General features: G+C 37.7%; 3 protein-coding genes across 4 annotated transcripts in view; all 3 read left to right on the plus strand.

Annotated features, from left to right (window-relative positions):
• Positions 1 to 5,771: 5,771 nt before the first annotated feature.
• On the plus strand, positions 5,772 to 12,790 carry LOC108677384 (leucine-rich repeat and WD repeat-containing protein 1-like). Its single transcript, XM_018165591.2, has 8 exons — positions 5,772 to 6,210; positions 6,670 to 6,815; positions 7,083 to 7,366; positions 7,630 to 7,849; positions 8,282 to 8,464; positions 8,871 to 8,971; positions 10,822 to 10,988; positions 12,080 to 12,790. The coding sequence occupies exons 1-8, from the start codon at positions 5,968 to 5,970 to the stop codon at positions 12,227 to 12,229; spliced, it is 1,494 nt and encodes a 497-aa protein (XP_018021080.1). The 5' UTR covers positions 5,772 to 5,967; the 3' UTR covers positions 12,230 to 12,790.
• A 3,756-nt stretch (positions 12,791 to 16,546) lies between these two features.
• LOC108677378 (cilia- and flagella-associated protein 298) lies at positions 16,547 to 22,500 on the plus strand. Of its 2 annotated transcripts, none has more exons than XM_047882075.1 (7): positions 16,547 to 17,193; positions 18,700 to 18,838; positions 19,709 to 19,832; positions 20,232 to 20,393; positions 21,286 to 21,384; positions 21,843 to 21,956; positions 22,185 to 22,500. In XM_047882075.1, the coding sequence occupies exons 1-7, from the start codon at positions 17,055 to 17,057 to the stop codon at positions 22,296 to 22,298; spliced, it is 891 nt and encodes a 296-aa protein (XP_047738031.1). In that variant the 5' UTR covers positions 16,547 to 17,054; the 3' UTR covers positions 22,299 to 22,500. The 2 variants fall into 2 exon arrangements, with proteins under 2 accessions (XP_047738031.1, XP_018021073.1); XM_018165584.2 differs by having other exon boundaries at positions 19,736 to 19,832.
• A 1,881-nt stretch (positions 22,501 to 24,381) lies between these two features.
• Positions 24,382 to 25,842, plus strand: part of LOC108677383 (trifunctional enzyme subunit alpha, mitochondrial-like) — an 11,238-nt gene continuing 9,777 nt past the window's right edge. The window contains exon 1 of the mRNA XM_018165589.2: positions 24,382 to 24,576. Coding sequence (XP_018021078.1) covers positions 24,507 to 24,576 — 70 coding nt within the window. The 5' untranslated portion in view covers positions 24,382 to 24,506. The remainder of the gene's footprint in view (positions 24,577 to 25,842) is intronic.

A 25,842-nucleotide genomic window follows, 5' to 3' on the forward strand; every position in this document is an offset into this window, starting at 1 on the left:
GAACGAGAAAATTTTAGCGTCTATATGTTGATAAGTTACCGCCAATAGAAGTTATTATATGGAGGGCTTAGCTGTTCACATGGAACGTCTATATGTTCAAATTGAACGCCAACATTCTGATATGGAGTTTTCGGATGTTCATATGATCTGTTAGTATGAAACGCATCGATGTTCATATTTAAACGTCTAGATGTTCGTATCAAAAGTCTAAATATTTTTCGGAAATGCTTAGATATTGAGAAGCATTGTTCACATCAAATGAGCGTATCAAAATGTTTATAATCTAGTAACATTTGCTATAAAATTTTTCTGCGAAATAAAAAGAGTATTCAAGTGCATTAAAATTAACTTTTTGCTTGATTTTTAGAAAATTTAGTTTCTGATCAAGGTGGCGCCTTGCCAACTACTGACTCATTCATCGTCTGGAAGCCTTCACGATTCCTGAAATGTAAGACCGTTTCTAAAAGTCGCATCGTCTAAAAATTATAAAAAAATTTAATTGGAACATCCAATCTCACATGCTTTCATTGGTACAGTAATTGAAATTAGTACAGTCTCGTCCTGACGTTGCAATGCACGTCGCCTAATTAGAAGACTCCCAGGCTCATTGTCCAGACTTTTCCTTAGAGCCAATTAAGTTAAAATTATATTCAGACTACTTACGATTACCTAAACAAAATGCCTATTATAAAGAGGATGCATGAATTAAATGACACCACAACATGTCAAACTATCCAATGACGTGAAAAATAATATGTTCAATTACGATATTGAAAATAAACGAGAAACAGTCCATGATACAAGTTATTACATTATTTTTAAATTTAAATAACATTAAACAGACTTTATTAATAATTTCCACGTCCTAATTTATGACAGAAACGCCTTTTTATAAAAAAGATTTTCATATCCTTGCTCTATTGGAATCAAGCGTTCATTAGGGTAACGATACATCCAAATCATGTGGACACATGAGAAACTTTTTAATGACCTCAAGTTGTGCTCACTGCAGCTAACTACGATCGCAGATCCCAAACTAAAACACATCGCAACTCGAGGCCAAACTTGCGCAGCTCTGAGCTCCACCGCTTGATAATCTCCGAGCGCGAGAAGAAGCGTGGGCACTAAAGCCTTGATCCTGCGCCGAGGATCCTGTCCCATAACGCCAGATTTTTCTCCTGATAGCACCGGTCGTCCGCAGAGTTTTTGAAACATCAAGGAGCCTTTGCTTAATTTCGCCATAGGATTTTTCAGGAGAACAGTTGCTGGGTTACTGGTGCCTTGGTCGCTTCTTCCTCTTGTGTCGATGGAGAAAGGATCAGGCCTTAAGAATGACTTTGCATTTATTACCGATGTTTTTCTATTAGCCAGTTCTTTTATGTACACTAGCATCAATGAATAGTTTGTAGTCATTAGAAATTTTCCATAATGAATAAGCGATGGATAAATTTCTGCCTCCTAATTTTTGCGTTGCTCACTGAAACAGGTATTACTTAAAAATCCTTTGCAAATATCTCTATCGATTCCGAATGCCCATGTATGTAAGGATTCGATCTCATTTCTAGAATGAATGATTATCGGAATAGAAGATTACCTAATCACCTTATATATTGATTATTAACTTTAATTTTTGTTTACGTTAGTTAGTCTCCTTTTTGGACTATGGTGCTATTACATTCAACAATTCACCATATATTTCCATGCCCGCACGTGAATAATTACGCAATTCTCTAAAGGTTCGCATTAAAATTCCTCTTAAATACTAACATGAAAGACTTTTTTTGTTATCTTCTGTTACTATCCGCGATCGGCTGCATTTATTTAATTAAATTTTGCCTCCCATCGCTTCACATCATCATTGAGAGTCAATTGACGACAGAGCAAACGCATGTAGCGAAAAGAATTACACTGAAAGAAGGCTGATGAAAACTTAAATTAATTATCATCGCTGAGTCCAGGTGTTACAAGCGGTCAATTCGTGACTTCTTCTTCATTTTAACCCGTCAGCAAAATAATTAATTTTGCGATCATTCCTTCCTCCATTGTCGAGAGCGCAACCAACTGAAGAAAAGATTGAATCGGGTGGATGCTCGTCAGTTTCACGTCTTGCATGTCAAACTTTAATAAGACACGCAATACTTTCTGACGTTAATTTTGAACGTGTGGACACCGCTCGGCGCTCGAGGTTCCGACGCGTCCTGTTCAAGTGGTGCAGAATATTTTCGCGCGTTGGCACTTGGCAGAGGCAGACGATGCTACCGTCCATGCCGATAACGTCGCTACAGCGCTTGAGTCGAAGGGCACTTCTTCTGGACTGATAAGTCTACCGTTTACTTCAATGGATATAAAGTTGTAAACTGTCTCTCTGTCTGGTGGCTTGCGGCTGAGCCTGATGGTGCGATAGCCCGAAGTGCTTGAAGGCTGAAGCTACGTTCCTGTGGCCGTGGGAAGACAATATAGGTACCTAGCCTGATATAGGAATCGTGATGACGGTCCAGTCCATTTGAAATAAGAAGCAGGTTAGCAGGGCATTGTGGTATCTGAGGCCGGACGCCGGAGTACGACAGACAATGGCGTTCCATTCCCATTGAGGCTACTTGAATCTGTCTTCATAGATCCATTAAACACCTATCAGAAAAAGGTGCTGTTAGTGTTAGAATGGTTCCAAGATTGTAGTGTTCAAATTGATTGAGATTTGAGAGTACAAAAATAAATAGGCCTAAGGCCTACCTACAGGTAGTCTAAATCTAATAGCATAACATCGTCAGTGTTTAAGAAATAGGCCAGTGCAGTAGGCAGTAGCGAGTACCAAGTAGCTAGCCCAATAAGCCCATTATAGTACTGTTATTATTATTAGTACAGAACATTTTGACAGACCCTAGTTTCTAATAACATAAAATGGGGTTACTTTTACCGGTGGGGTAACTTTGACCACTTTTTGTTTTTTTAACAAAAACCCCCAAAACTCAAAAAAGATTCGACATAGAAAAATTTTGTCAATGGCCATCAAAGGCCTAATACTGAGGCTACGTAACACAATAGAAAGATTTAAAAAGTTTGCATATCTAATAGGTTTAAAAATTAAAAATGTGACCCACAAAAAAGAGCTATTATTTAAAGCCTGTCGGAGTACCCCCTCCAATTTTCTTATTTTTTGGTAAAACAACTCCAGGTTTTGATGCATTGTAGTAGAACTTATCTAGTTACATATGCAAATGACAAATTTTAGAAAAGTGTCATAGTTTGCAAATGGGATGTGCCGCCCCCCAATGGGGTAACTTTGACCACCTAATGGCAGCCGTGACCGGGTAACATTGACCGGCTTGGAAATTACGTTAAAATTACCATAGGTACCTATATAACATATTTTATGTTTGATATACCGGTACCTATTAATGTTTTTTTCTTTATGTTTCTGACTCTACAGAGTCTTATATATGGTAATTTCAACTTAATTTCCAAACCGGTCTATGTTACCCCATCACGGCTGCCATTAGGAGGATTAGGTGGGCACATTTTGCCAATTTGGGGGCAGCGCCCCCATTTGCAAACTATGACACTTTCCTTAAATCTGTCTTTTGTATATGTAACTAGAAGAGTTCTACTACAATGCACCACAACCTGGAGTTATTTTACTAAAAAATAAAATTGATTTTACCACCCGGTCAAAGAAACCCCAAGAGCTGGGGTAACAAAGACCATCACTTTTTTTTAAATTACATCAAAACTATGAGAGGCAGGAGCCAGCAATTTATGGTGAGTAAAGCTAAAGTATAGACCTGTATTTTGCAATTTTCAATTTAAGTTTAACTTAGCTAGTAAAAAAATGACATCATTTTGAAAAAAAAAAGTGGTCAAAGTTACCCCATTTTACAGTACTGGTATGTGCTAGACTTCTGCTAGAGACAGTGCCACATTCTACATACCTAGTATAGCTAAATTACTAAAGCAATTTAATATGATAGTAGGCTAGAGATCCTTATTTATCAGAGAATTTTTTACCACAATACAATTACAATCTTATTCTAATTTGCTAAATGCTAAAGTTTTGTAAAAATTTGTATGAAAATCAATTCACACTTATTTTTTGCTTTGACTAAAAATTATTTTGATAACCTAAATTGCTTGTACAACTTAATCCTCCTCAGCTCCTCTTGAGTCTTGACAGACTAACTATACTCTATTAGTCTATAGGAGGGCTAAGGGGTAAGGAGGCTAGGAGCTCTGTATAATCTTCCATCATAAATCTTTAAATTATTACTCTTCGTTGCAGTTATGACTTATGAGAGAAGAAAAACAAAGAATAATTGAAATTTGAAAATATGGCATCTTTAGTACGTAAATAAAATTGATCCTAATTCCTATTTCAGTATTAGTTGTATTATTGGCTTTTAGCACTCCATCTTTATGATCTTATTACCTACTAAAATTACAGGCTATAAAACTGGTCAGATTATTGGACTAATTTTATCTGAAACTGGTTAGATTATCTGACCAATCCTTATCCCATACCTGACTCAGACATAGGATTGGAAAATTTCAGATGTCCATGACGGACTGCGTGACCAATTTGGAATGTTTCCTAATATTGACAGAAGTTTCCTAATATTGTGTGTATAACTATAAACATTCATTTCATGGAACAGGTGATTTTCAAAAATAGGTGGTGAAAACATCTCTTTGGAAAATATGCTGTTATAGTTGGAAAATGGAAAAGTGCCATAGGAACAGATGAAATTGGCAATATTCATCATTTCATGGACCTCGTGTGTGTTTTTGTCTAATTCACAGATGGTTTCTGTTACGTTTGCTAGTCGTATGACTAAGTCCAGGCTAGCTATAAGGATGAAGATGGGCAGAGACGAGGATAAGTTCGGGGAACTGTATTTGGTGGAATCTGGTATACAACTGAAGTATAAAGGCATGCTGGCCTTACATGACCTACTATTGACAGCATAGTAGTTCTACTCTAATTTGATCAATACGTAAACATGTAACAGTTTCTGCCGAATTTCTAGTTTAGCTGCAGTCTGCACTCTGCAGGATTGGAATTTTTCTGCTCATTTCTAAAATCTTGCAGATGCAAAAGGACCAACATGAAAATTTTTTAATACATTTAAAAGTCAGCCAAAAATAAAATTATTTTGTTTAATGATAAGCTGCAGATTTAACATATTATTCTACTTATTACTGAAATCTCATTGCAGTTGTGCACTTTTGTTAAGAATTAGATAGCAAAAAACTTTTTAGTAGGAATCTTATTGCTCCAAAGATGGTAGAAAAGCTTTAACTGCAGGTCAGAAGGTAAAAATATTCCATGCTTACATCAGGGAAGAGATGCTAGTGCTTTGAATATATGTTGCCCTTGAGAAAGATGTCCCTGGTTTAAGTGGTGATGATACTTTGGGATAGAAGTAGCCAGCAAGAGTTGATTGGAGAATTCCCAAACTGAAAGCATGTAGGATTATAACACAATAAGAGATCAACTACCTACCTATGCTAGCCACTATGCTGTCGTCTATGGAGAGTTTGACAATTGTGTTGCCAATATTACCTATATTTATAGGCCCAAAATGTCTCCAAAATATTATGTAGGATTTGTCAGAAATACCTGAACCTTTTAAATTTGTTGCCAAAAATACATGTAAATAAGCTATTGCATGTCAGTAAGATCTGAAGACAAATATTTTGAAACTGATGTGTTGTTAAACTTCAAATGTTTGCTGAGTTTCTGAACCCTTTTGAACTTGGGGGCAGCTGAAAAGTTCACTCTAAATATTTAGTGACTACACAAATGTATGATTTTTACCTCAGAAGTGTTCAATTGTAATGAACTTTTGGATTAAGAATAAATCAATGTAGCTTACTTTATTTCTGATGCAATAAATTCATTTTTTTTACTAAATTGGTTCCAAAGTGGATTGTGATTGAGTACCGAATTAAAGTGTAGTTTTAACACCAGTGAAAATGACAGATGATGGTAAGAAATCTGCGCAGCCCATAGCTGCCTCAACAGAAAGTACAGTAAAATTGGATTCTGCTCTTCCTGGTGTAGCTGCTCATAATGCCAAAGCCTCATCTTCAGTCGACCCGTGGTATGAATTTGATGAGCCGACACCTGAAAAGATTGATGGAGATCTATTCTACACTCCTTCTTACTTCCTGCGCACTCACAGCAAGAATAATAACCCTGCTGATGTTTCAACACAAGTCAGTAGGCATATTTATGTTATAATTATCAGTCAAATCAATTCTGCACTGTTGCATTTCTATTGGCAAATGGTGGAATTATCTCTTCATTCACAATGTTCCCATGAGAATCATTCTATGTGAAAAATACATGTTTAATAAGAATATAGAATTCTTTTGCTGCCTACCGTATACAATAAATTTTAATATCAAGATATCTTGATTTGAAATATGTAATGCTTTAATGTTTAGCTTGACATCATCTGTGTGATGACTCCAGTTATAATGTCCTTAGTATTCAGGATTAAAATCTCTTTAGTCTTTAGGATTGAAGTTTTGTTGAGAACAGATTACTTTGTGTTTATTTTCTTTGATCACTTGGTAGTTAAGAATTTATGCAATGACAGTATGTATCATCCTTAGCTTGTGCAATGGCAAAAATGGTTCAAGACAAAATCTGACAGTTGTGGTACTCTTCAGATCTGGCAGTGTGTATTTGCCCCTCCCAGCACCCTGGGTAATTTGGTCACCCGTGATGTAGTGGCTACATGTGGGGGCTCTTCTGTATGCTTCATCGATGTCACCTCCGGGGATGTTCTTCTAAAATACAATCGCAGCACTAAGGCGTAAGATTCTTAAACAATGTTCTACCGCTTTTTTTTTATTAAGAGAATAGATTAGGTAGTTAGTCCACTGCTTTGATTAGTTAGAATGTTTGAACCTTGAAATTAATATACCATACCTATTTCTCTAGATTGTAAATAGTTATTCCTTTGGTTTTCCATTCCATTTTGGAAGTTCTTTATTGAGCTTAGAATTATTAATGAAATTAATTTGTATATTTATTTTTGTTTATATAATTCTGAAACATGAAATATGGATGATCTTTACAGGCTGGCAAGTGAGAATTTATATGCTCTTGCTTGGTCAACATTGGATGTAATTTATGAAGAACCCTCTGAATTAACTGAGCCTGATGAAGCCACAGAGAAAGTCAAGAAAAAAATGAAAGGGGAGCGTGGCAGTGTTGTGGCTGCAGGTGGAGGCAAGAGCACCGTGGTGCTGGTGGATGTTGAGGAGGGATTTTGCTATCACATGTTCAGGACTGCCACCACCAAAGCCAATGCCATCATCTGCTCCCTCTTGTTTCACCCTAAAAAACAGTCGTGGCTATTTTGTGAGTGAATTGTTCTTTTTTTCATTATAATGTAGATATATTTTTATTTGTAATAATTATGTTTTGTTCATTTTTTGTGCTTTTACGTTGGTATTAGAATATTTATTTGCATGCTCAGCATATCAATAGGAAGCATGTTGTAATTTATGTTCAAATTCCCTTGATAAAATGTTTATAAATACCATTTTGTCCCAGAAATTTTTTGACATATCCTTGTTTTATGTTTTGGAAAGAAGAATACAATGAGTTCTAAAATGTTACAGGTGGGCACGAAGATGGTCACATTGAAATATGGGATGTAGGCAAGCTGTGCAGACCAAACTACAACAGAACTGAATGCATGTCTCTGATGAGCCTTCCTGCTGTGTCCGGTGATGCCTACAACCTCTCTTACTGCCAGCAACTTGACCTCCTGCTGGCAGGCTGTGACAGTGCATTGCTGCTCTATCAAGTTGATATGAATAAAGTTGTCCGAGGAGAAAGGTTTGTTAGTTATTGAGATTGCCGAGATAGGTTGAAACAGGGGTATATTTGTTGTTTGTTTGTTGACATGAATAAAGTTGTCCGAGGAGAAAGGTTTGTTTGTTATTGAGTGCCGAGATAGGTTGAAACAGGGGTATATTTGTTGTTTGTTTTTACTTGTTGAGATTTATTTATAATATTGTATTTAGTATGCTTTAAAGGTGAGGGTTAAATATCACACTCCTGAACTTGAGTAATTGAAGTTTCTAATGAAATTTAGTTTTGTTCCGCTGATAAGTATCTTTCACAATGAATTTTATGAATCATACAGCTATAAGACAATTGTATTAGCATTACCGGAATACCGGTATCTGATTGCTGGTACGTACAATATACAATCATGAACATCTTACTTGATGCAATATAAAAATCCTCGCTCCTGTCTGTCCCCAGCCTGCAGGTAACAAAAGTAGACTTGCCAACACCGTCCCATTTTGATGATAAATCCAGCAATGTGGTTGACAGCATCACACTTGTAAGAGACACGGTGCTGGCGGCTAAGTGCGCTCTACATGCCTCCATCTACGTCATGGATATACGCAAGCTCATGGAGAAACGCCGGCCTGTAACAACGATGTAAGTCTATACCTAATAAGTTCTCTGCGGTTCACGATTGTGTAGTGCAGGTCATGAGTGTAGTGCAGGTCATCATACATAATCAGGTAGTGCAGGCTGTTATTCTGACCCAAAAACTACACTCTTATTTAACTTTATTTTGTACTTGCGTGTATTGTGGTCAAAGAAGCATGTTCTGCCACTTGAATGGTGTTTTGTATACCTATATCTGCCCATCTCTGATTAACATATACCTATATACGTGTTTATCAAATATTCTATCTCGCTTTAAATTTTGTCTCTCCTAAAAACATTGAGCTTAATTCAAATTATTGTTTTTGGTTTAGATTTATAAAAATGTAAACCTAAGAAATGAGCTTTGTTGACCTAATTGTAACTGATATGAGATAAAAATTTGTTACTGCAGGAAGAATGTCAATTTTCACCTGAACGTGACCTACGATGATGTTCTCAGTCTGGAGTGGAGCGACACGGACAATTACTACATAAACATGGGCGCTGACCCACGTGAGATAATCTTACTAGTTGAAATGAATAATTTATTTGATTTACTATCATCCGATCAAGTCATTCACAGATCTGGTGATACAGTATAACAAATCTTGCTGTTTAAAATGATTTTTTTTATTTGATTTACTGTCCATTTGATAAAATTATTCATGGATCTGGTAATATGGTATGTATAGTTAGTTTAAGCTTAGATGCTAGGGATTAAAAATAATGACGTCATAAAGTTTATATCGAATTTTATTGAAAATTCACTTCACACTAATCAAAACTATTATGAGCCCATATTTATGTGCTGATGATTAATATGTTATAAGACAATGAATATGAGATGTATTAAAATCAGGGTTGGCAATGATTAAATCAAAATGATTAAATCATGTGATTAAATCACTTGATTTTTTTATAAAAAACTCATGATTTTTTTTATTTATTTAATTTTTTTGATTTTTTCATATATTTAAATATATTGAGTGGCAGTCTTTAATTTATATTGAGGTAGTGTTATTCATGGTTTACTCAGGTTTAGTATAAATGTACTATGAATGACAAATTGGTATATAAACTTGTTGCTTTTAGCGTGTACGGTATTAGGTTCTAATAAATTGAATGTTTTTGGTACAGAAGCATCAAGTGTGCAATACATTGTACGTAGCTAGCAGCTTAGCTAATTCTTATAAGGCTAAAAGTAGTCTTTAACTATTTGAATATTTGTTATATAATGATTACAATATTCAGTTGAAATGTGTTACCTAGCTTATACAGGGTGGGGCAGAACTGATTGAACAGTTTTGAGGCGAAATAAAAGAGTAATGCAGGTACCGGTACGTACATAAAGAAAAAAGTTTATTTTCCTCAAGATTAGCATAACATACCATTTAAAATGCTTATGTTTTGAAAACAATATCAGGAAGATGGGGTTTGTTAGCTGCATCACACTATTGGTGTCGTTCTCGGAAGTTTCCTACAGCACGTTCACACATATGGCGAGGTATGGCCATAACCTCTGCTACAATAATCCGTTCCTTTAGCTGTGGTAGAGTGTGAGGGCAACTTCTGAACACCCTTTCTTTTAGATGTCCCCAAAGAAAGAAATCGCAAATGCTCAAATCAGGTGACCTCGCAGGCCACTGTAAATCGCCCCTCAGAGTCTGGGAACATGTGTTTCAAAACATTGAGTGACATTCGGGCTGTGTGAGCTGTAGCCCTATCCTGCTGGAACCACACGTCTCCCAATGCTTCAATTATGATCCATATACTGTTATTGTTAGTAGGCTAATTGCAACATAAAAAATAACACTTCAGAAAGACAAAAAAACTGAAAAAATCAAAAAAATCAAATCAAAAAAATCATGAAAAAATCAAAAAAATCATTGATTTTTGATTTTTTTGATTTAAAAAAAAAATAAAAAAAATCGCCAACCCTGATTAAAATTAAGTTTGATGCATCATGCCTAAAAATTTAGCTTAACACAATTCTCTTCACGTTATGTTGTTCAACAGGAAGATTCTAATTTGCGTAAATTAACGCATTAATAAGGTAATAACTGTTCAGGTTCATGTGTGCTGGTCTGTGGTTTTTATTAGAAATTCACTTTACTCTAATCTACATTTTTATTAGACCATATTTATGTGCAGATCATTAATATGTTATAAGATAATGAATATGAAATGTATTCAAATTAAGCTTTGATGCATATGTCTAAAAATTGAGGCATTAATAAGGTAATAATTGTTCAGGTTCATGTGTGCTGTGAGCTTAACATAACAATTCTCTTTGCGTTATGTTATTCAACAAGAAGATTCTAATGTACGTTAATTAATGCATTAATAAGGTAATAATTGTTCAGGTTCATGTGTGCTGGTCTGTGGTGACGACAAGGGCACGCTGTGGCTGTACGACCTGCATGCCGCCGTTACAGGCGCCCTCCCCTCGCCCCTCACTGGCAGTGCTCCCCTCAACAAGCCCCTCCCCCCCACCGCCAAGCTCCTCTGGCCCAACCTCGACGACCCTGAGGTGGGACCAACCTGGGTCGCATAATTTAATATGAAGACTTATTAAAATTTGATTCTTTATTAGCATGAGATTTATTCACCGTGTTTAAGGGTTAAAGATTTGAAGACTTATTAATATTTTATTCATTTATTAGCATGAGAGTCACTCACTGTGTTTAAATAGGGTTCAAGATATGGAGATTTATGAGAATTTTATTCTTTATTAGCATGAGAATGACTCATTGTGTTTAAATAGGGTTCAAGATATGAAGACTTATTAGAATTTCATTCATCATTAGCATGAGAATGAATCACTGTATTTAAATAGGGTTCAAGATATGAAGATTTATTAGAATTTCATTCTTTATTAGCATGAGATTGACTCACTGTATTTAAATAGGGTTCAAGATATGAAGACTTGTTAGAATTTTATTCTTCATTAGCATGAGAATGACTCACTGGTTTTAAATAGGGTTAAAGATATGAAGACTTGTTAGAATTTTTTCTTTATTAGCATGAGATTGACTCATTGTTTTTAAATCAGGTTCAAGTTTTTATTTTAATTTTATTTATAAACAGTTTTTATAAATATATTACTACCTGTTAATTTTAGTGTTGCAGCTGTGTTCACAAGTGTTCAAGCTTTAGCCCAAACTATAATATCTGTAACCTAACATGTGCCTGGGTACTTGTGCTTCCCCGTTGTTACCCCTGACATGATTTTGAAAGTTATTAAGAATATTAGATGTTAATTGTGATTATTTTTATTATTATGAAAAAAGGGCTTTCAATAGGTATTAATTTATTGTTGTGCAAGTGACAAGGTAACTTTTTTGTGTGGTCCTTTCAAAATCTTGTGACAGAGTATATGAGTTGACTAGAAAAGAACCCGCCAATTATAATCATAGTCTTCATGTATTCTTAGCGTGATTATTCTCTGTGTTAACAAATACTGAGAATTTACAGATTTCGTGGGTGATAAGTTACATCACTAGAAGCGTTTATAGTGCATGAGTTTGAGAGCGTTTATGGTGCATGAGTTTGAGAGCGTTTATAGTGCATGAGTTTGAGAGCGTTTATAGTGCGTGAGTATTAATGTTTTTTTATCGGCAGGTCGAGAAGGCCGGGAAGCTGCGTCTGGATTCGTACGACATCGTCGTGGACAAATGCTGCATCTCTGACGGCGCGTCGCACGTGGTGGCCGTGACGAGCAACAACATGGTATGCGTCTGGCGTCGTGGCCAGCACAGCACTGAGCTCTAGCTGCCGTAGCATTCCGTGACTGCTGCTGCCGGCACCTGTATTTGTAGCAGCCATGGCATCCAGGATACTGTAATATTTTACCCTTAACTTATTTAGGGTGAAAAGCGACGGTTGTTGTGTCACGATTTTTCCCAAACTTTGGAGATTGAAACCGTCATTGCTTTATGAAAATAACGTAAATCAAAACAGTTAAGCTGTCATTATTGTGTGCATTGGAAATAGATCGTTAATCTTGATGAAATTAAGCGATAATTGATCTTGATTGATACGTAGAAAAAGGTGTTCAATTTTGACCAATTAATCCTAATGACATCAAACTACCTGATGGCAATATAGAGGAGAATCTGATGAGTTCAAGTTGATTAAACTTCAGTGACGTTGTTGTGTAGGTAGCTGATGAAGGAACTGCAAAGCAAAGCTTGTGTTTTTGACCTCCAAAGAAACATTCCAGTTATCGGAGTCTTAATTGTTATGTTGTTTTGGAATTGATGAAAAGGAATCGGCTCCATTTTTGATGTTAACGTAAGAATAATTTTACTTTGAATCAGCTTCATTTTTGATGTTCCGTTCATCGGCTTCATTTTGATGAATGGAAGAATAATTTTAAGTTGAATTAGCATCATTTTTGATGCTAACGGAAGAATAATTTAATATGATGGAAGTACGCATCCATGTGCTATTCGATGATGGTTTTTTGTGGGCACGCTCAGTCTAGTTTGCCTGCATACAGACAGTATATGGTGCTGCAAAATCACGATATATTGGTGGAAAATGTTAAAACCGGTGCATAATTAATCGTGATTGAGGCGTTTGCTGCAACTTGTCTTTGTTTGATGGGTACAGTATTCCAGTAGCTCGTCGTCAGTTGTTGGAAGGCGAGCTTCTGAAGATTATGTGTTATGTTTAGTGCCTTGTACCTGAGATATGAGAACTATTGGATGCGTAATTGTAGTTCTCTGAAATTAAATTTTTGTTGTTAATTTGAGTTTGAATCTCTACAAAGAACTTGCTGCTTATAACGTGGCAATAATTCTGAACCTGATAACTTTTATTTCTGTATATTTGCCACTTAAAAGAGTGTTTTGGTTGTGTGCTTGTCGGTAATTCTCGGTCTCATTTCGCGGCCGCTTGTAGCTATTTGACTTCTGTTAATTAAACTTGAATGCTGACTTGTTAGTTTCGACTTGTTAGTCTTGTTCGTGTTCAGATTCTTCATCACTGGGACTTTTTCGGAATGTTCTCCGATAATATGTCCTTTAAAGAGCATGGCTATCGAGATGCTCATTCTATAACGGAATTTATTTTTAACTTAATTCATTTTTCTAAATTTCGCGTGCCATGGCTGCCAACATCACTTCTGTGATGATAATCCTCTGCCTCTCTTCTTCCTCCTATAACGCTGCCTCTCTTCTTCCTCCTATAACGCTGCCTCTCTTCTTCCTCCTATAACGCTGCCTCTCTTCTTCCTCCTATAACGCTGCCTCTCTTCTTTCTTTATTTGAATGCCACTTGTGTGTGTGTTTTCACGGTAATTTTATGCATTACCTAAATCATTATAATTGACAGACTGTAAACGTTTGATCTTCATTCGTTTGATGAATTTAATAGCCTACCTCATGCGGGCAACGATGTGTTTCCTGTAAATTTTCATGTGTTTTCTGCCATTTTTAATAATTACGAGTCACGTTTATAAATGTGGCTGAATTGTCAAGCAATCTTTGCTTGTTGTTAAAAATCTACGCTGTCAACTCAATGAGAGTTTTTTTCTGTGTAGAACCACTCAATGGAACAGCTTTTCATTTTATAAAAACTCATTTGAACAGCTTTTTTTGGTAAACAATTCTTATGTTTTGATTGTCTTGCAGTTGATATTTCTTTCGAACCTTGCTTTCATTCGATGCTCTTCAAATATAAATAAATTTTCTGATAATTTACTAAAGAATGGCGAACCAAAAGGGTTTTGTAATATTATTCAAAAATGTTTCTCGCAATTTTGTTCGAACTAGTCGTAAAGCTCATGTTTTAGATTTAAGAAGTAACTATTATGCATATTTTGTGTGGAATAACGCATTTCTTTATAGCGTCTGCAGCTTAATCTCCATCAAATCTGGTCCCATTTATATCAATACATCATATTTATATCCGTAGTTAGAGGGATTGAAGAAATGTCAGAAATCCTCTCAGATTTGTTCTAAAGGCTGCGCTATCGTGTGGATGTGATGGCAATTGAGTGCGTCGATTACTTGAATGATATAAAATAAATTACTACTTTCTTGAACGACACTAAAGGAGTTACGTATGAAGGTCAAGGCTGGCGAGGAGCTTACCTAGTGTAACACCACATAAAGTTCAACGCTTAACAACTTCAGTTATATTTTGTCGTGTGGACAAGCACAGCACTACCGATGTGGTAACAAGCCTCCACCTCCCGCACTGGAGCTGCGAACTGACCTAAGTAGAGTGGTGCTCAGAACGCTGCTTCACTCAGAAATATGAATGGGTCTGTTAGTCCAAATATTTAAACATTTTCTGCATGTAATTACGCCTTTTACTTGGTAAAATGAGGTCAGGATGACCCACACAAAGGCAAGAGCGTCACTATTGAGACGTCACTTATTTCTCTGAGTGTATGTTATGAAGTTGTGCCTTCATGTGAAGATCTCGTCGGCTTTTCAAAAGGACTCTTATAATTATTTCTTATTTTTGCTCTGTAGGCCTAGATGTGTGCGAGTGTCTTTAATTAATTATTTTTACAAATCGTTCGATAGTTTGCATTCGAAATCTAATTGTGTCTCTATTTTAGGTTAGTTCAGGATTATGTGTACAAAGGATTGTTTGTGTTGGCATTTCGGTTTTTTAGGAAATTGAGCCAAATCAGGGCGGTTGTAAGATGAACGTTGTTTGCACCGCACGTTTTTCCAGACGGTTTGTGTGTGTAGTTCGTTCACAATTTGTTCTTCGATTCGTAGAAAAATTATATTTTTAGAAACGGACCAATTGTTTATTTTTCCAGCACTGACTTTCGATTAATTAGTCGAACTTGAACACGATCTGTTGCTTATTTAAATTGGATCCGATTTGACACATTTTACAAACATGTATATAATTGCACAATTCTGTAAAAATGGCAGAACAATTTAACTTCAACGCTCCTGTAATATGAAAGTTGCGTTCGAAATTTACGGGGTTGGCTGAAGCATTTCGCAATGGTTGGTCTAATCTTTTTCTGCATTGTACTCTATATAAATATCCAGCACATTACTACAATTGATTCAGTCTCCAACTTAGGTCCATATAGCTCAATGCGTTCTCTTCAAACTATTAGCAAATTTTATCTCTTTAATTTACGAAGATTCCACCCGTTTTTGCATGGAGAACCGTACGGCCCGTAAGGACGAACAGCACGCGGTCGGAAAGAGGAAGACACACACCTGCGAGGGGCTGGAGGCTCTACTCCTGCCAGGGGACTTGAGGATCCCCCGGGTCCTCGACCTCATCTTATTTCCCAAATTGCGATTACCTGGCGAAATAAATGATCGAGTCTCGATAATTTATCAATTTTTCAGTGTGTGATTCCGTACTCCGGCCTGCTATGTAATTCTGTCGAGGCATGCAAGACGTTTAGCTTCGAGGTCATTTATGAAAGCCGATATGAGTATCGTCCATTACCCGTGTATTAGGAATAGAGATTTATACATTTTAAGAACTTGTGTCGTTTGTATTCAATTTGGATGAACATTTTATGATGAAAAATTTGTTATTTGGACATACGAGTACTTCGCGTATTCAAATGATGTTAGCCATTCATGGTAAGGATGTGTAGACGTTCAAAACGCTTCGATATTATCAATTCTAGATGAAATAGCGAAAGGCACTAAAATGAAAACGCATCTTCAAGTTTTTTGTTTTTCGAAAAACTGTAATCAAATAAACAACGGAGCACAGGAAGGAAAACTCCAATAATACGATCCGTTGTCATGACAACCAAATGATCAGCGTTCAAGTGTTGCCATGACGACAGGCGCTTGCTATGTTGCATATACGGAGATAACCGTTCATACGTACGATAATTCAGTGCTGTCACAGTTATAAAACATACTACAATGAATCTATGTTTCAAAACATGAAACTCGTTGAGTTTGCTACAAAATTACTGCTTGTTTCTTGATTCTTTAAAGATTATAGAATCTTTAAAACAAAATCTAGAAAAGAAAATTCAACTCTCATTTGCTCATTATAGAAAAGAAACATTGCTTTAGCTTAGCGCATGATATTGACTATAAAAAATTCAATTTTTATCGACTTATCTCAACAGATCTCAAGTGAATGTGGTGTATTATATCAGCTGACTCTTATTTTCGGTGTTCAGATCCATATTGATTTCGAGTACTGTAATGAACACAATTCTTATGCAGGCAGGAATTTATTACTAATGAACTGAATAATATCGTGCAAGTAACTCGAATAATATAATATATCCAAACAAAGAACCCTATTCGAACTCCACCCTAATTATTACTAACGAACTTAATAATTTCGTACAATTAAATCGAATAATATATATTCATGCAAGTAACTCAATTCGAACTCGACCCTAATTATTATTAATGAACTGAATAATATCTCGCAAGTAACTTGAATATTATAATATATTCACGCAAATAACTCGAATCTAAATCGACCCTAATTATTAGTAATGAACTGAATAATATCTCGCAAGTAACTCGAATATTATAATATACTCAAGCAAGTAACTCAAGTCGAGTAGTAATCGACCTTAATTAAAGTATCATTACACCAAGTGAGTTGAAGGGTGCAAGTTACAATGGTGCTGCTGCACGTCAAGAAGGGCCAGGAGAGCTTGTTCCTGCTGGAGGCGTCCACGGTGACGCCCGTGAGCGAGGTCCTCAGACTGGCGGTGAGCCTGCACAACGACAGGCTCGGTATCCTGGATACCTGCGCTGGTAGGTACCATGTTCAAGTAGGGAACGACAGGCTCTGTATCCTGGATACCTGCGCTGGTAGGTACCATGTTTAAGTAGCAGAAGACGGGCTCGGTATCCTGGATACCTGCGCGGGTAGGTAACATGTTTGAGTAACAGAAGACAGGCTCGGTATCCTGGATACCTGCGCCGGTAGGTACCATGTTTAGTAACAAACGACAGGCTCGGTATCCTGGATACCTGCGCTGGTAGGTACCATGTTCAAGTAGGGAACGACAGGCTCAGTATCCCGGATACCTGCGCTGGTAGGTACCATGTTCAAGTAGGGAACGACAGGCTCGGTATCCTGGATACCTGCGCTGGTAGGTACCATGTTCAAGTAGGGAACGACAGGCTCAGTATCCCGGATACCTGCGCTGGTAGGTACCAGGTTCAAGTAGGGAACGACAGGCTCAGTATCCTGGATACCTGCGCTGGTAGGTACCATGTTCAAGTAGGGAACGACAGGCTCAGTATCATGGATACCTGCGCTGGTAGGTACCATGTTTAGTATCACCGAATATTTTAACCTAATTTAGAACAATTGTCGGAGATTCTTTTATTTAAAGAGTTAGGTAATAGAAATCTATTCGCTGCTTGTGCATCCTTTTGTCAACTTAGCTCATTATAAATAACAACTGAACACGAATCAGTTTGTATATTGTTTATAGTTCAACTTCTATTTGTTTAGATCCATTATACCTACGTTTCACGTTTGTGTTGCTGACAAAATATTTTTCAATTCTGTTTCAACACTTGCAATTTTATTATATAAAAATATCGGCTTTCATTTAAAAAAGTTTCGCTTCTCATCAACGTTTAGTAACTTAGAATGACTATATGAGGTCAGAATTCTTCATTATTCAAGGTATACCAATCTGGCTAGACTGAAGAGCTGCGAACAATTGAATGCCTTGGTTCAGTCCGTGCGATTATGATCACTTGAGATACGGGGGATCTTACCCAACAGAGCGCTTGCCCAACGCGAAGTAACACAGAACTCTTACCACACGCGAAGTAACACAGAACTCTTACCATACGCGTAGTAACACAGGGCTCTTACCATACGCGTAGTAACACAGGGCTCTTACCACACGCGAAGTAACACAGGGCTCTTACCACACGCGAAGTAACACAGGGCTCTTACCACACGCGAAGTAACACAGGGCTCTTACCACACGCGAAGTAACACAGGGCTCTTACCACACGCGAAGTAACACAGGGCTCTTACCACACGCGANCATATCGATTTACAATCTGTCTCTTATACACATCTAGATGTGTATAAGAGACAGCTCTTACCCCACGCGAAGTAACACAGGGCTCTTGCCCCACGCGATGAATTACAGGCCTTGCCCCACGCGAAGTAACACAAGGCGCTTGCCCCATGCGAAGTAACAAAGGACTAGTAATATAGGACGCTTACCCCACGCGAAGTAACACAGAACACGTGCTCCACGCGACGTGTTATCCGCCGTCTCGCCGCAGAGTTGGAGCTGCTGGCCTGCCACGGCGCGGCGCTGCCGCCCGCCATGCACGGACTGCTGCAGGAGCAGGCAGCTGAGCTGCGCCTCACCGACGACTGGACGCCCGCCCACCCCCCCACCGGCGGCTTCAGCCTCAACAAGTCCGTGAGAAATTTAGCAATTAATTTAAGATTAATAGATTAATTGTTTTTTGACGGTGCACTACACTTCAGCGTCAACAAGTGCATGAGAAATTTAGCAATTAATTTAAAATTAATCGATTAATTTAACAATTAATTCATTATAAATTGTTTTTTGACGCTTCACTACACTTCAACGTCAACAAGTCCCTGAGAAATTTATCAATTAATTTAAAATTAATCTATTAATTGAACAATTAATTTATTGTATTAGGTACTATCGATTGTACACTTGTTAGGTATTGGGTACACTTGTATTAGGTACACCAATTAAGTACACTTGTCTGGATTAGTTATTGTATGATCAAGAGTGTACCTAATTCTATGTCAGTTTAATTCTTTTTCGATTATGGTTTGTTCTGCGGAGTTTGGAGTGGTCATAGTTTTTGAATTTTAAACTTTTTGGAGGTGAGCTACGAAACGTCCGTGTATCCGATTGTAACTTGAAATTTTTAGCTTATACTTTCTGTGTTTTTTTCCATTTGTCAATTTTATAACCTCTTTGTAATTTTGAACAGAAGCTTAGTTTGGATGCAGCCTCCTTAGTTTATATGTATATATCTTAAATTGTTCATAGATTTGTTTTTCTGCTTGAATTATTGCTGTCCTTATTTTCTCACTTTAGGAGTTAATGATTTTAGATCTCTTCTTCTTCTGATAGTTTCAGCCATGGTTGAACCAATACTAATATAATACTAATAATAATATTATTAATACTACTAATAATAATAACTAATATTTGTTCCACCATGGTTTCAGCATTCTAGAATTTCTGCTATATTCGCTATTGTATTTATCAGAAAACCACTACATATATTTAATACGGTACAGAGACGCTACATATTTAATACGGTACAGAGACCCGTGCGGGAGGCGGAACGGGCAGCAACCGACGGCAGAGATGCAAGAAGTGCTGCGCAAAGCTGTCGCTGAGGCCAAAGGCATCATTTCGAAGGTTAACTCCTGGTATATAATCAGCACGGTTGTTTGTGTGAAAGATTTTTATTTTGCCAATTCGATTTTATTTAATTTGTTTGTACTAGTATAGTATAGTATAGCGGTTTCAGCGTTTATTAGGCCGTAGGCCTGTCGCCGATTCTTAACACAGCAGAACAGGTGTTACGAGGTGTACCATGCAGATGATACTCAATTATTCGTTTGGTTGTCTCAAATTTTGTAGTATGAATCATGTTTTCTCATGAGATTGAATAGAAAAATAGAAAAAGTTACACATGAAAATATTTGATCAGAGATCCGGGAGTTTCCTCGTGAACAAACAAAATTAAATACTTCTTGTTCCTCTTACACCTAAAAAGGTGGAGAGCAAAACTCGATCTATGTCTCTGTCGTGCAGGAAAATGTGAAGAACAACAGACCACTCACGGAGCAGCACATGGAGGACTGCCTGGAGATGCTCAAAGGCTGCGTCTCCCTCGTGTACCCTGACGGTCTGCCCTCCTACGACGTCATCGCTCAGCGCCTGCACCGCGACCCAAACGCCCCGCCCCTCAACCGCGTACGCAACCCGACATTGTAGCGGCCGCTGCTGGTCCTCAAGCCGACATTGTAGCGGCCGCTGCCGGTTCTCAAGCCGACATTGTAGCGGCCGCTACCGGTTCTCAAGCCGACATTGTAGCGGCCGCTGCCGGTCCTCAAGCCGACATTGTAGCGGCCGCTGCCGGTCCTCAAGCCGACATTGTAGCGGCCGCTGCCGGTCCTCAAGCCGACATTGTAGCGGCCGCTGCTGGTCCTCAATATTTAGAGAGCTTTTGAGTACCCAAGCTTTCTTTAACGCGTTGTTTATGTAATACCTACTTGAATGCTGCTCGATTCGGTGCTCTCGATTAAACTCAATTTCATTTGCCCTTTGAAGTATGTCTCAATCAATTCAATCAACTTAGTTGATTTACGTAATTGAAATTCAGGATTCCGAGAAAATATTTAGAATCTTAGTAAATCATTGAGTTTTCGTGGCATACGTACCACTGGCCTCAATTGTAGAGTATCGATTTACAATTGTTGCCGTTGCGATATCTGGGGAAAAATTTATATCTGGACCACTTTTTCTCCAAGTTATCACTTTTCACTATCGTGGAAGAAAAAATCAATATGGATGGTATTAAGTGCGGAAATTTTGCGGTGACGCCTTGAACTAAGATCGATATTCATGTTTTGTAACTTTTCATCGATTTTTAAACAGCAATCTAGTCAAATTTTCCACGTGCTTCAGAGTTTTTCATTTGATTCATCATTGAAATTAGTTGCATAGTTTTTTTGCCGGATTATATATTCTAATTGAATTCTGTGAAATAATATAATAACATTGTTAAGATAAGTAGATAATATATTAATATTATAAAATATTAATATTTTTCAGGCCAAAGTTAAATAAAGACATTTATTTGCAGGCGTTGGAAGCCCCGATGTCGCAGCTGTGGTTCGCAGGCAAGGCGCTGGACGCTGGGAAGTCGGTCGGCGATTGCTTCGGCAGAAATGAGAAGACCAAGGCAAGTCGGGCTTTGTTGGTGAATAATTACAACAATGATTAACATTTACATGAAGTTATATAACTAAAGACGCTGTGGAAATAGATTTACGAATTAGCCATGCCGTTTTATGTCTAGGGTCTCGAAACAATGAGGCACACATTTTTGAGGAATGAATAAGTCATTTTACCCAGTTAGTGATACTCTATGAATGAGTCGTATTATACAGTTAGTTAATGAATAAGTAATATTATCCATTTAATGATGCTCTTTCTGATACCCTGATGTAAAAATACCCCTGTTGGTGATACTCTGATACGTCAAAGTGTGTAACGGTGGACCACACCTGGGCTAAGAAGTGCACGTAGACAAAGTTTCTCTTATTTCTCTATCTGTGAGAGTATACAGCATCTATCTTTAATACGGTAATATAATATTTGTGTATGAGTTTTGTATATAAAGTTCTGACGTGTCCATAGGCCGTGGTGCAGCTGGGGGCCCGGGGCGAGGTAGCGCCGGTGCGGGAGCCGCAGCTAGACGAGGCGCAGCAGGCCAGCATGATGGCTTACTGGCACCAGCGCCGGCAACAGCTGGTGTGTTGACGGGCGTGTGGTGGTGTGTTGACGGGCGTGTGGTGGTGTGTTGACGGGCGTGTGGTGGTGTGTTGACGGGCGTGTGGTGGTGTGTTGACGGGCGTGTGCTGGTGTGTTGGACGTGTGGTGGTGTGTGTATTGTTTCTTAACATGCCTCAGGTGCTTATAATTATACTAATGCGTCGCAGTAACTTGTAAAATTCATGCGCTTCTCATTTGCTCCTACAGAAGAAACTCGATGAAAACGATGACGATTCTTACCTGGACTCAGCCTGGGCAGACTCTCACGGTTTACAGCGGCAATTTCATGGACTAGAAAATATCAAGTGGAGACCGGCTTGAAATTATATAATATAATATATCAATATAATATCATCAACTCTATTGTATCTTCAATGAGCAAGTGAATAATGAGAGATGCATGGATTAGTATAAGATATTGAAGAAAATTTTACTCATTGATCTAGAAATTATTATTCCTAAACATTTTTTGTTTGATTTCGAGTCTACCTTATTTTATATAGTTACATTTTGTAAAGTGTGATGAATGGTTTAGTTGATGACCCCAAATAATTAGTGTTAAAATAGGTATATTTTATTTCAGTGCGTTATCGAATAATAAGTCAGGATTGAAGATTCGGTGATGTTTAGACAACATTTTTTTATAATGATTTTAAAATTTGATATTTTTAATTTTTGTGGGATATACGGTAATAATGATCATTTTATTGGAACATTTCTATCAATCGGGGTGTATATATATAATTCATTTTTGAGCTTTTTGATTAGAATTAGGTTTATTTACGCATATATTTTTAAGAAAACGGAAACACAAACATAACCATAATTTCCACGATAGAACATAAGCTTACATTTAACAATCTTTGCAGCCGATTTAGCTAGGATGGCCCAGTGGCTAAAGTTAAAAGTATCAGGATTGTAACAGGTGCGGGTTCGATCCCAGCTCTGTCCTCCGTATTCTGGCCAGAATCGACGAGGAGGCCTGGCGGTTAAGGGGGGCGTCTGCCCCTAACATCGAAATTTTCGGCTTTTCCGGTTTCTATGCACATCTTAAAGCTTACTTTCTGTCCCATCGAACGGCATTAGATCTCTGTACGTTGATTTATGCGTTCATGACAGATCCCGATAGGGAGGAGGTAGTGGAGTCCCTTAACAAAAGTCAAGGGGAATAATTCCGTCCAGGCACTATTGAATGTGCTATCACTGGACCTGCAGCTCGGTTATCACTCAGCCATCATGCTGAAAGGTGTTTTTGTAGTCGTCCTATGCTCCGCTGACTGACTTTGAAGAGAGTTAACGCTTACTTTCGGTATGTAAGCCACGTTACATGCCTTTACATAGCGCGCGGCGGTTTTTCGTCTCAACTGAAAACCTCTCACGGCAAACCTATCTCCTACAGTTTCCAAGCTACAACAATAAGACGTATACTATTTGATTTGCAACGAAAATATCTAAAAAATGTTTCCATCTTTCTTTCTAATTTCGTTATAGTTTGGATTTTATTGTGCAAGAAAAATGGGGGGGGGGGTGTTGGAAAATTGAAAAATTTACGAAAAATGCCCCCACATCCACAAAAATTCGAATTTGAAAAAACGCCGAAAAACATTTTATAGGAATGGTTTTTGCGCATCGAATGATATGTATCTCGACGTTGTAGCTTAAAAATCCTATGACTAGTTACATTTCTACAATACCCCCTATTCTGTGCGTTTTCTAAGAATTTCACGTTTTCTTTCATTTTTCAAATTTCACATGGACAAAAAGGTTTCCTCTTTCTATTTTACATAAATGTACCAAGTTTCAAAGTGCTCCATCTGTAAATAACTGAGATAAATTTTGGGGCAGACGCTCCCCTTATGCAAAGCAAAATTCAAGCAGTGAGTTGCGTGTTCAAGACCGCAACAAGCTGTAAATGTTCTGCGATGTAAAGAATCTGCGGCATGCGTACGCCCAAATAAACGCTGAAACCGCTATTAGTTACGACCGTGACCGCTCTCTAACGTATAGGTGTCGGTTTGATTCGATTTCATTTGTATATTTGATTCGAGTTATCTGTACCTTGAGGAACCAAGGGAGTTCATGATTCTAATGGGGTTATTATTATTTTAGTGAATTTTCTGAAAACATTATTTTCTGCAATTCATTGTCGTTTCAATATTCGCTAAAATTAACTCTCACACACCCTGACATTTGTCATATAGTTTTTTCGCGTTCTTTTATTATTTGCTAAAAAACACTTTACCTAACATTGTGCGTAGAATGCATACTAAAAACAATGCTTACACCTCGATTCTCGAATCCTGCTTAATTTTGAAGTGGACAGATTTTGTACCTAATAAATTTTTTATACCTTCAAATTACCCTAGGATCGTACCCTAAATCTTAGCTCACTTGACGTACCGGCTGTTGGGTTGGGACAGTCAACGACAGATCTCACTCTAGGATAAGCGTTGAGTGAGCCGGCCAACGAAGACGACCGTTCTATCGCGTGACTGTTGGCAGTTGGACAACTATCAGTCTTCTGTAGTTATGGCATCATTAAGGGCATTCGGTGCCTTGTCTCGCGTCAAGAGCGCATTACCGGTTCGGCAATTTCAAGGTAATGTTTTGCGTTTGCTAATCAAATGTTTCAACTGCGCTTAAATTTAATAATAGGCCTAAATCATTTCCACGAAGTCCTGCAGACGGTGCAGAGTGCAGACCCAGCCACCTAGGCTAGGCTTAGTCTGTCTGAGACGTTGATATCGTTCGAAACTGATTGTAATCAGTATAATTTTGGAGCGTTGGTCTTTGAAGGACGGAGGTCACTTGCATCATGAAATAGATGCCGCAGTAGTGATAACTGATAAGACCATGAATGCATGATGACGATGTTGCTGTGCTGTCACCGTTTGCCGTTTCCAGGTCCCGTCATGTCATGATCCATGACCATGTTGATGTTGGAGTTAGGTAGCAACAACTCAACTAGTGTCTTTCATCTTAAAGCCCAAGTTATGTCATATTGGTATTCTTTTTTCCATTCTAGGGAAAAATCTTCATCCCTGTAATGACTGTATTCTGTATAATGAACTTGACAATTTTTAAGTAAGATTCAGCATGGTACCCTACCTAGAAATTAGAATAAGTACTTAAGTAGATAAAATTTGCCATGAGCTTTTATTAGAAGTTTATACGGTAAATATATGTATATAGGGTAAATGTGGTATATTCCAACATCGTGGGTAATTCTGACTCTTCTTGACTTTTTTCCTTTATATTAAGCTTTTTCTTATTCTTAGTTCCACGCATTTGTTGTTGGTTGAAATAGTGACGTCATACTCTTGCACGCCATACTATTGCCAAAACACTAGGTCTGGACCATCTGGCGGGAAAATGTAGAGATCCAAAGAGAGACAGTGCGCGTCACCCAGCGAGAACATCAAAAAATGTGTCAAAGTTGATAGTTGACCTTGCTCTACCAAATAGTGAAAAGCTGTTTGTGTAGAAAAAATAGGGTAAACGCGGTATATTCCGACATCGTGGGCAGGATGGAATTCTAATTTTGAAGGTTCATATATTATTTCGATCCACCAAGACCACTTTTTCTATCCAACATTGTTATTTGAGGCAAAAAATGAACTTCTTAAAGGCATAAAATACATAGGCTAACTTGCTCAGTTTCTATAAAGTACCTAACCACTTGGAAGTTTTATGCCTGCACCTTTCACTCAACAATTAAACTTAGACTTATATAAAGTATTAGTTAGTTAAAAGTTTGTCTCTTAAGTTGACCGCAATGAACTAAACTTCATTATGTAATCATTAGGCAGGGATTTCCATCATGCGACACTAAACACGCAATTCAGAGTTCAGACGATCAGAACTA

The sequence above is a fragment of the Hyalella azteca genome, unplaced genomic scaffold (genome assembly GCF_000764305.2).
Source record: "Hyalella azteca isolate HAZT.00-mixed unplaced genomic scaffold, Hazt_2.0.2 contig9587, whole genome shotgun sequence".
Taxonomy (NCBI): Eukaryota; Metazoa; Arthropoda; class Malacostraca; order Amphipoda; family Hyalellidae; genus Hyalella; species Hyalella azteca.

What these genes read in the sequence shown, in the direction of transcription:
- LOC108677384 (XM_018165591.2), top strand. Translation starts at nt 5,968, where the DNA reads ATGACAGATGATGGTAAGAAATCTGCGCAGCCCATAGCTGCCTCAACA. An exon ending in AAAGTTGTCCGAGGAGAAAG is followed by an intron (nt 7,850 to 8,281) that starts GTTTGTTAGTTA and finishes GTCTGTCCCCAG; the next exon opens with CCTGCAGGTAACAAAAGTAG. An exon ending in CGCCGGCCTGTAACAACGAT is followed by an intron (nt 8,465 to 8,870) that starts GTAAGTCTATAC and finishes TTGTTACTGCAG; the next exon opens with GAAGAATGTCAATTTTCACC.
- LOC108677378 (XM_047882075.1), top strand. Translation starts at nt 17,055, where the DNA reads ATGGTGCTGCTGCACGTCAAGAAGGGCCAGGAGAGCTTGTTCCTGCTG. An exon ending in CCAAAGGCATCATTTCGAAG is followed by an intron (nt 19,833 to 20,231) that starts GTTAACTCCTGG and finishes TCTGTCGTGCAG; the next exon opens with GAAAATGTGAAGAACAACAG. An exon ending in ACCAGCGCCGGCAACAGCTG is followed by an intron (nt 21,957 to 22,184) that starts GTGTGTTGACGG and finishes TTGCTCCTACAG; the next exon opens with AAGAAACTCGATGAAAACGA.